Source organism: Ricinus communis, chromosome 4 (genome assembly GCF_019578655.1).
Source record: "Ricinus communis isolate WT05 ecotype wild-type chromosome 4, ASM1957865v1, whole genome shotgun sequence".
In the NCBI taxonomy this organism is placed as follows: domain Eukaryota; kingdom Viridiplantae; phylum Streptophyta; class Magnoliopsida; order Malpighiales; family Euphorbiaceae; genus Ricinus; species Ricinus communis.
The window spans coordinates 22,973,878-22,984,358 of record NC_063259.1 but is presented as its reverse complement, the minus strand read 5'-3'; the positions used below and the strand labels follow the sequence as shown (position 1 = coordinate 22,984,358).

Genomic DNA, 10,481 nt, shown 5'->3' with positions numbered 1-10,481 from the left:
TCATCATTTATTAGGGGAAAAAATGCTTAGACATCGCATTTCTCCGATCCCCAAATAATGACTGCTAGAATGGGACTTCTACATGCTGGTGGGGAAAAAGAGTTTAAGAGCTGTGGAAATGAAACCAAATTACGAAAAGGCATCAAATGAATAGAAGATACAAAAAGGCATTATAGCCTGGAGATCTAAGAGAGTTAGAAACCTAACAAATAAGAAAAAATGAACCCTCCTGCTGTATGTTTCCAAGTGTTATTTTACACATCCTTATGAGCGTAAAATTCAGTGGCAAATGGTTCAAGCAGAGTTTGGCTCAGATGCAGCTGCAGCAGCAGCAGCCTTTTTCTTCGCAAAGTATTCCTCAGCTCGAGCAAGGTTCTTGGCAACTGATGGTTTAACCCACTTCTTGCGCCCCGGTAATACAGTAAGAGAGCAACCTGCAGCCTCAAGCTTTTCTTTGGCTGATGTTGAAAATGCACGAGCCTTAATGTTCACCTTCACCCTTAGCTCCCCATCACCTAGAATCTACATCCAAAACAAACAAGAAATGAGCAAATCCAAAAAGATAAAAAGAAACAAAAACTATTGAAACACACTAATTTTACTGGGTGTCACATGCAATTAGCATATGCTGTCTCATCTCTTCTTTTAACAATCACATAGTAATCTTTTTGAGCTATGGCAAAAGTCAAGGGAAAAATATTCTAGCTTAGGTTTGCTTGGTTGCAATTAAACCCTGATAGTAGTATTTAAGCTATAAAAGCATTTAAGACAAAATTACATTTTGGATTTCTTATGCTTTTCTTCTATTGTTAATAAACTGATAAAATTGTACGCTAACCAAAAGTAAGGACCTTTTCTCTACTTTGATAAAACACATCAAATGAGGAAACTTTTAACACAGTGATTAAAGGTCTTTTATTCAATTAGAGTTGGAAGGTTAAGCTGTAATGTTAAACATAAGTTCATCTAGAACATTAATAGCAATTTTTGTACTCCATTTATAGAAAGAGAGCAAATTTCCTAGCTAAAGTAATCAGAACCAGATTAGGATATCTTTTACTCCCATTATTTCTCCAGTTCATTAAATACAAATGACAAACAATTCCAGCAATATCTGATAGGGGATTGGCAAATCCTCTAAAGAAAAGGTCTAAAAGGCAACTGGGTCTGAGCCTTAGATAATATGCTTTCAATTCTTCATTGATTTACATATAAAAATACATTAGTACCTTCAAAGGGAGCCTTCTTTCTCTTCCAGAAGGGTTTATCAAGCCCTTCTCTTTCAAGGTCTCCAAAGACACCTCTTCCCCCTCTTGAAATCCTGCGGCTTCTATGTCTTTTAAGTTTACAGGGACAAATTTAGGTAAACCCGCATGCATACCTTAGTGAAAACCATGAGAAAAGAAGCATATTAATACAAATATAAGAGTATGCTCAAGCAAAAGTGCATTTTCTTAACAATTTGAACAAGTAATTCTGAATAATGGGAAGTATAAATGTAGAGATTCAAATTCAGTGGATTAGATAGATCAAAAGCCAACATGGGAATCAAGATTCAAGAAGCTGAACATAAATTGTTGCTAAAACAAATGGTTCAGATGAGGTAACTACAATCAAATATAAGCTCCTTCACCACTTCATGAAAACGTATTTAAAGAAGCTGGCTCTACATAACACATTCTTCGCCACCTTAAGATCACAAGTTTGCGAAGAAAATTTTAATAGTGACAGATATAATTGTTTTCCAGAATTCCATTAGTTGACCTACCACAGAATCATATTCACCATGGGAAAATTCTGAAACTCCAATATCATTCTTAAGGGAAATTCATATCTAATCAATCTTTATGTCAATGTCTATGATATCATGAAATTGATGTTTTAAACAAATTTAAGATAAGTTTAACTATAACTTAGAGCCACTTACAACTGAGTCAATCCAGCTAGAAGGCAACCTTGCCTCTTTGAACGCTAAGTAATGCCTATAAATTTAGCTGAGTGCTATCGACCATGTAGTTCAGAGAATCATGGATAAACTTATATAAGTATTGACTAAGAAGCTTTTAAGCCACAGTTTTTCAAATTTCAGAATACAAGTACCTAATTGGAACTTTTGTTGATTCAGACTAATTCATAGTAACCATGACATGAAAACCCACAACTGAGTGTCTCATGAAATCTCAAAACAGATTCTGTAAGCCATTACAGTGAAACTGATAGCCCGTTATCACCTGTCCCCATCCTCTATGGCATAATTGTACCTCCAGAGACTTCTCTAATTTTGGGATCTTAAGATGATTGATAATAAGAAAAGAAAGAAGTTCTAAGCAAAACTCTATATTTGATCATCTACTCTGCTCCATTACATCATTCATTTCATTTCACGAAGATCTACTAGACTACTACGCTCTCATAGAGATGCTAATTATACCCACAATATTAAATTAAGATTTTCAATAACACAATGCAAGAGATCATGAATTAGAATCCAAATACTAGTGCTCAAGATGCTCCTCCATATTGAGGTTTAAGTTCTAACATCCCTTTTGGAAGTCAATGTCCATTATGAATTCCGCTCATCTCCATTTACACATATAAAAATAGTACCGAATGGAAAAGTCTTAAACTTCACAGAAAAGCAGCAATCGTCATCTATTAACATACATAGTCATGTTAACAGCCAATTTCCAAATTTCTCAAAGGGCATACAAACTTCTGAAGAATAGAAACTTTATAGACAAAAATAGATTCTATAACTTGCATTTTCATCTTCTTGCAGGTGTCAAAAACTAGAAATCAAATTACTGTACTTCGAAATACACAATTTCTATTTTAACTTTATGAACTAATGTTGGTCAAGCAAAAAATCCACAAGAACCAGCTAGTCTACATCTTCCTATCAAGGAGGAAATGAATAAGCTTTACTATTTGCAATTACGCATATCCCTTTTCCCTTACTATTACAGTCACCTTCAAAGTCCGTTTGGAGAACCTCAACGTTTACATAGTTGTTTCCTTCTTTCATAGGAAAAGAGAATTCAGATACCTAAATGGGGAATGGAAGAAAGCCTAAATGGGGGAAAATTGTAAACTCCAATTTAGTAATTATCTTTCTACTTAAGCAAATTAGCATTTCATCAAACACTAAATAACACAATTCTATCTAACAGAGTAAACAGATAAACTAGCCATATAACACAAAATTGTCCAATGAAAACAAAGATTAAAGAAAACCTGACAGAAACAAGCCAAATGCAAATCATATCCAATAAAAAGTTTGCAACTCTACCTCCAGCGATTCCTCTCAGTTTTGGAATGCGACGATAAAGGGGCATTTGGCCACCTTCAAAACCTTTTCTAACACCAGGACCAGACCTTGATTTTTGACCTCTCATACCAAACCCACAACTATTTCCTTGTCCAGCAGCTATACCTCTTCCCTTTCTCTTTCCTCTCTTTCTAGAACCTCGTTGTGGTCCTAAATTGTCAAGCCTGAACCTCACACCTGATGATGCAGATTGAATAGCAGCAGCAGCAGTACTTCTAGCTTGATTTATTACTACCAGTTGTTGTGTGCCTTTTGGTTTGGCGTTATTGAAGTTAAGTGGAATTAATGTACATGTCTTTAACCTTAAACTGGTTAAGTTTCCTTTGAAATGAGAAGATGGGTAGTGAAGATGAGGAGAGAGAATTGCTGCCATGGAGAAGATAAGAAGAAAGAGAGTGCGAGTGTCATTAGTGTTCAATTTCGCAGGAAATAAATGGATATGGATAGGTGGTAGGCTCTAGACGACATCGTTTTATAAGTAAAGGTTGGCCTTTTGCAATATCCAGAAAAGTAATGCAAGCCCGGACCAAAATTTTCAAGCTATGTAGTTCGCAACGAATGCATAAATGTCAATAGGCCAGTCTTGGGCCTGCATTTTGAACCATTCAGGTGCTCTTCTCAAAACTACAATAACATTAATTAGATTCTGGCAATATTACCCTTCTTGCGTATTAATTATAAACATCAATGAAGCGGTACAAAATTATTGGGTTCTGATAAGATTTACCGTACTGTGACTTTATAAATATTTTCTAACAGAGTAGAACCCGTGTGACACCTTCAACGAAAACTACTATCAATCGTCTAAGCTATATTATCTCGCAACATGAAATTGCAATCTGGAGGCTCAAGTGACAGCTAGTAAGGCTGCCAAGTATACCTGTTTAAATTTTAAACTGGGCCAGGTTCGGATGCCGCTTGAAGTTTTCAAGTTTAGTTTCCAGTCTGTCTGACTATATGAATCTAAATTTTTATCAAGTTTAGTCTATTGTGAAAAATATATTATATATCTTTTTATAGTTTCTGGATCGAAAAAAATTTATTGGTCGTGTTTCAAAGAAATAATATTTTCAAATCTGTTTAAATAATAAACAAATTTTTATATATCCGAATTTGGATAGACTTAATATAAAAAAAAAATGTCCAAATTAGAAATTTGCAGACGAACTTAGACGGGTTGTGCGAGTATCTAAGCCTGTGAACAAGTCTAATGCTAAGTAGAGATATTTGTGAATTGAGTTGATCATTTTAGAAGCTACATGCTAACCTAAAGCACAGTATTTGATTTGTATTTATTTAAAACTGAACTTAATATTCACAATTAGAAAATCAATAAATTTAGGTTGATCGATTTTTAGTTCGGTTCAAGTTTATAATATAAATAAAAAATTAAATTAAATTTTATATAAAAGGAAAAAATCCTTAACGATAAAAGTTACAAATATCTAATTACATGAGATGAATATATAGACTTAAATAAGTAAAATTTAAAATTTAGTATTACTTTTTTATGAGAAAAAATAAAAATAAAAAATGATTTTAAAGGTTTAAAAAAATGATAAAATAAAATTGAGAAATTATTGTAAAAAATTTTAGGATTATGAAAGAAAGTACATATACGATATTAAAATGACGTAGTTTTATATAATTATGCATTATATATGAATTTTAATATTTAATTTTATATCAGATTGAATTAAATTTTATTATAATTCTTAAATTTAAAATTAAATTCAATCTATATTTTTTTTAATTTTAGACATATTCAAACCATTTCTAATATAAAATAGTCAGATTTAATCTAATTTTTTGAATTAGTCAAATTATTAGTTTGATTCAACATCCCCAATGACACTAAATCATCATAGTTAAACCAGCTCAAAAAATAAAATAAAATAAAGCTTTGAAAAATATGAATATAAAAAGATATACATATTTTTATTTTTCTTTTTATGGTTAGCAATTTCTTTATGTGCACAAAAGTAGCTATATTTAGACCCAAGATGATCCTCGTCTGAATAAGACAAATGGATGATCCCAGGCAATATTTCTGTTAGAGAAATATGATAAATCTTTATGTTTCTTTTTTATCAAACTATCGTCCGTTTGTTCGGGGAAGATAATTTTTTCTGTTTGAAAAATATTTTCTCTGAAATATATGTTTTTTCAAAATAAATTATTTTTTAATGTTTGATTGCAATATTAAGAACCATTTAAGAAATATTTTTCAATATTTAATTAGAGTTATAGATTTTTTTAATGTAATAGTATATGCTATCACATCTTATATGTGTATTGAACTTGATTTACGGAGTCCATAAATAGTACTGAAGAGAGAAGTAAAAGAGAAAATTATATTTAAAAGAATTTGTAACGTTGATTTTCTTTTTCATATGTTTTTGTATTTTATAAGTATTGGAAACTTAATAGACAACTTTATAAGTATTGGAAAGTAAAACGGAAAGTTATTTTTTTGTGTTTTGAAATAATTTTCTTTTTACAAGTAAATTATTTTTCTTTAACTTATTTTCTTTTGGTGTCTCAAACATTGAAAAATAAATAAAAATATTTTTCATAAATAAACAGACCTTATAGTTTTCGTTTTGATTTTTAATTTTTATTGTATTAAAATATTAAAAATATGAATCTTACTTCTTTTTCTTTTTCAAAATTTATAACTTTAATTGATTTTACTATTGTTTCTAGACTGAAAAACAAAAAAAAGAAACTGAAAGATAACCAAAATAACTAAAATCTTTAAAAACAATTAATTAAAACATAACCACACATTAATTTTAAAGAACATGTAAAAAACCGTAGCGTGAATAATAAAATTTTTTAAAAAGAAGAAACAAATGAGTGCAACTATTACGGAGAAATGTCCAATACAATTGGGAGAAGTAAAATTATGAATCCATTTCCATTTTAGGCATTCATCCAACCAAACCAACACTTTATCAAAATATTTTAAGCCAAAGTGTTTTTTTTCCTAACTTTCTCTCTAACTTTCCTACGCAGTATCTAGTGTTTAGATTTGCGTTTGGGGCGGCTTCCGGTGACTTTTACCACCTGCAGGCAACCCTACAGTTTTGTTTCATCTTGCTTTTAGTTTTTCTTTCTTTATGTCTAATTTAATTAAAGTGTTTATAAGTGATGTTGTTGTCTTGTTTCGAATTAGTTGCTGGTTTGCTTTTGTTCTTTTGGTGCAATTTTTTTGATCTTGGCCCTCACCTAGCCAGTAAGTGCGGTGACATCCGCCTCCTTAACCTCCCGGTGTCCTATGGGTGTTTGTCTTATGACAGATGTAAGCGATGGAGAGGAAGAGTTGCTGGTTTTATAGGTAATGATCGGTGGAAGGAGGAATCTCCTCTTTGGTCTTGTCTTCCTACTGATCTACTCCAAAATTACCGTCGGTAGCTTTGAAGCAGTCTATTCTTCAATCTCATATAGTTTTGTTAGTGCTGCCGACAATTTATGGTGGATGTGTGTTTACTAGAGAAATCTTGATCTTTTGATCTCGTGGCTAATGATTTGATAGTTTGAGGGTGTCTATTGGCTTATGGGGAGTTGAGTGCTTGGATTCTTATTGACCTTCTTGGTAGTGCCTAGGATGAAGAAGATGGATTTGTGTGGTCATGTGAAGGTTTTATAAGAACTTTTCAGTATTTTTTTTATCTATTGTAGGCCTTGGAGCCAATTTATTTGTGGACCTTCAACTCACTTTTAAAGGTTTAATGGGCCTTGAGCCCTGTAATTTAAACTCTTATATTTGTAATGACGTCTGGACCTTTAGTCCTTGGTTTCTAGTTTGGGTTAGGCTCATCTGTTGTACTCCAAGCTCCTCTTGTACTCTCTCTAGGCCTTTTGGCCTTTTAATATGAACAATTTCTTTAATTGATAAAAAAACCCAACAGTCTATCAACATCAAAGGAAGTACAAAATCTTGTTAAAGCATGATTTACAAAATTAGAAGCCATATGCACGTGACGAAACCCCATCACATGAACCCGACTCAAGAAACTATAGCATGTATATGACCTGCCTCAACTATAGAAGTTTGATCGTTGATGAGGTGCACCGCTCGATCCATATCTGACTCCACAAATAAACCTTGACAAGGGCATTCCTCACCCGTGAGCCAGCATCAAGCCTTCTCAAATTGCAAGCACTTCATCCACCAAGATAGAACTACCAGGCAGTGGCGGGCGGAACATTAAAATTTTGGAGGACAGATTATATTTTAAAATGCCTCATTGGGGGCTTTATGCTATCTCTTCGTATCGCTCGCTAGCAGCAATGAGCATGACATAGCAGCTGCTTCTCATTAAATAAGAACAAGCCCAATAAAAGAAAGCAACAACAATTGCATACAGTGCCTATCATGCATCAACTTATTCTGTTAATTAATAGGGCATCAAAAGTACACAATTTCTCAATCAAGCCCGCATAAGGACTTCTAAATGTCAATGCAAAAAGGACATGAATATGCATGACGGATTCTAAATGGAAATTAGAATAATTAGGACATGATGAGATAAAAACCTAAGCTGAATGAATATGATGTCAAAGCACACCCCCAATATAATCAAACTAAGAACCTTGATTAATTCACCATAAAAGAGTAGGAGACAGAGCGATCGCATTTCATAAATAACAGCAAGTTCTTTCTTCCAGCTTTTGTATTACGTGTTACGTATTGTATAAGCTGGACATCATTATCAGTTAATAATTTCAACAAATAATTACATAGCTTTTGTTGGATTACTTTTCCATATAAATGACAGAACTTTGTAGTAAAAAGATTGTTCACTGATACAATCTATGGTCAGTTTGGCCTCCAAAAAAGAAAAAAAGAACAAATTAATTGAGCAAATCAATAATTAACAAGACTTGATCAAAAGAATAATCCAAGAAAAGTGGAATTAGGGAAGTAGGAATTAAGCATCCTCAGTTATATTATCCAACTGATATTAAAGTATAAATAAAGTATCTTTTCTTTTTCTTTTTCAGAAAAAGAAAAGGAGAAATCGGCTCCAACTAAGTTATAAAATTCAAAGCATTTGATCTAGAAAAAGAGACGACCAAAATGTGAAAGCCAAATCTTTGTTTTGTTTTTCTTTTTTGGTTTTTCTCTTTGTGATTCACCTTTAAAACTTTGGATTGTCTACTCAAGTACTAGGTATATACACAAAAATCCAAAATCCAAAATACCCATCAAATATAGAATAAAAATATAATTGGGGTAGAAAGTATCTTGTCCTTTTGAAACTAATGTTGTACAATTAACTTGAGGACAAAATGCCTCTATAATTGAATGGCAAATTTTCTTTTTTCTTTATTAATAAAGACATTTTGGAAGCAAAATTTAATTCTCATCATTAAAAAAAAGAAAAAAACAATATTAATACCACTATGAAACCATGCCCTTTTGAGGGAGAAAGAGAGAAGAAGAAAGAGAAGGCACCCAAATCCAAAAGCATAAAGACACGAATTAGGCAGCTTTGTCAAAAATCTGGCTTAGATTCTCTGTATTAAAAATAATAATTGCAATAATAATAATAGTAATAAAACAAAATAAAACTGCACAAAATCACTAGACAAGTTTTCAAGCTCAGAAAGAACAGTCAGCTTGTCCCTTGGAAACTAAAAAAGAAAAGAAAACAAATAAATATATAATTTATATGGTTTATGTATGTAGTCCACTACCAAGAAACCACATACCAAACTATAGTAGCCTTTTCAATCCTTAAGTCTTGGGTCCAGCCATTAATTCCATGCTATCACCTAAAGTTATTAATCCATGGATGACCCATGCCTCAGGTTAAAATCACAACATGATTGATGACCTCAAATTTTAGAAATTTAAGGAATTCTTGTCCAAAATAATTAGCAATAGTATGAAACTGGGAAAATAAAAAAAAATAAATGTAGAAAACATTAATTATATATATATATATAACCAAAAACAACTATAGAGTGACCCTTTAAAGAAGATTCCTTCATAATTAAAAGAATTAATGCCTAAAATATATTAACTTTTACATTATGTTTAAGAATTTTATAAATTTCAGTTGCAAATCTAAATCTTGCATATGTTTGGTTAAATAAATCTTAATTACATTCAATCATAATTAAATATGTAACTTAACCATGTTTATCCCAAATGCGGATGATGTGGCGACATCTTTTTACACTAGTCTATAATCAAACAGTAGTATATAACCATATAATTGACAAAGTTTATATAAAAATCTCACACATTCTAACTTTTCCCAACAAATTAAATATATTTTGACCCATAAAAGAGTAGAAGAAAATAAAATGTACATCATATTTGGAAGGAAATTTATGTGTACCACATGGCGTGGACACAAGATGTCAACCATGAAGCTCTCTATCAGACACTAAATGTCGTAAAGGACTCTCTCTCCACTAAGATATATAAAACCCACTTCCATGAAAATCATTGAATCATACTACTACTACTTATAGAAAAAGGTTAATATTATTACATTTTTCACAAATTCCTAATTTTTCTATAAACATAGAAAATCTATTTTGAAATAAAATCTAACATATTTGATCTTTCATTAAATACATACCCACTACATGATCATAATTTCATTAGAAGAAAGAATGAGTATAAATTCTCACAGTAAAATTACTTGGTTAAAAGCCCTTTAAGAGAAAAATTCAATAGGATAAAACTTCACAAAAGAAGAATGCCATTAAAATATGGTATTAAGTTCAACTTAAGTTCGAACTTAAAACCTCGTTGAACTAGACGTGCTTTTACAAACTCGTTTTGTGAATTATAATTCTCCAGTCATTAGTAATAAGAAGTATCTACTGCTTATTTAAGAAAAAAAGAAAAGAAAAGAGATCCTTGATGATTATTACTATTATTTGTTTTGCCTAAAGTGACACAGGAGAGGGTGGGAAAGGTCTAGTACTTGTGATCTTAACTTAAACAGCATATGCATAATTTGATTTAGAAATTAGAATACTCTTTGTACCATCATCATTATGAACACAAAGGGTGTTGGTTAGTGGTAAGGATGTTGGGTTCGCATTTCCACTCTTAGAATAAATCAAATTGGTTCAATCTAATTAATAAACTTTGTGAACCTCTTGAAATTTTGTGCTAAGCCAA

At 31.6% G+C, this 10,481-nt stretch overlaps 1 protein-coding gene across 1 annotated transcript; it reads right to left on the bottom strand.

The window, feature by feature from the left end:
• Positions 1-111: 111 nt before the first annotated feature.
• On the bottom strand, positions 112-3,749 carry LOC8285777 (50S ribosomal protein L15, chloroplastic). Its single transcript, XM_002531575.4, has 3 exons — positions 3,290-3,749; positions 1,230-1,381; positions 112-522 (listed from the first exon to the last, which is right to left on the bottom strand). The coding sequence occupies exons 1-3, from the start codon at positions 3,699-3,701 to the stop codon at positions 295-297; spliced, it is 792 nt and encodes a 263-aa protein (XP_002531621.2). The 5' UTR covers positions 3,702-3,749; the 3' UTR covers positions 112-294.
• Between the last annotated feature and the right edge of the window lie 6,732 nt (positions 3,750-10,481).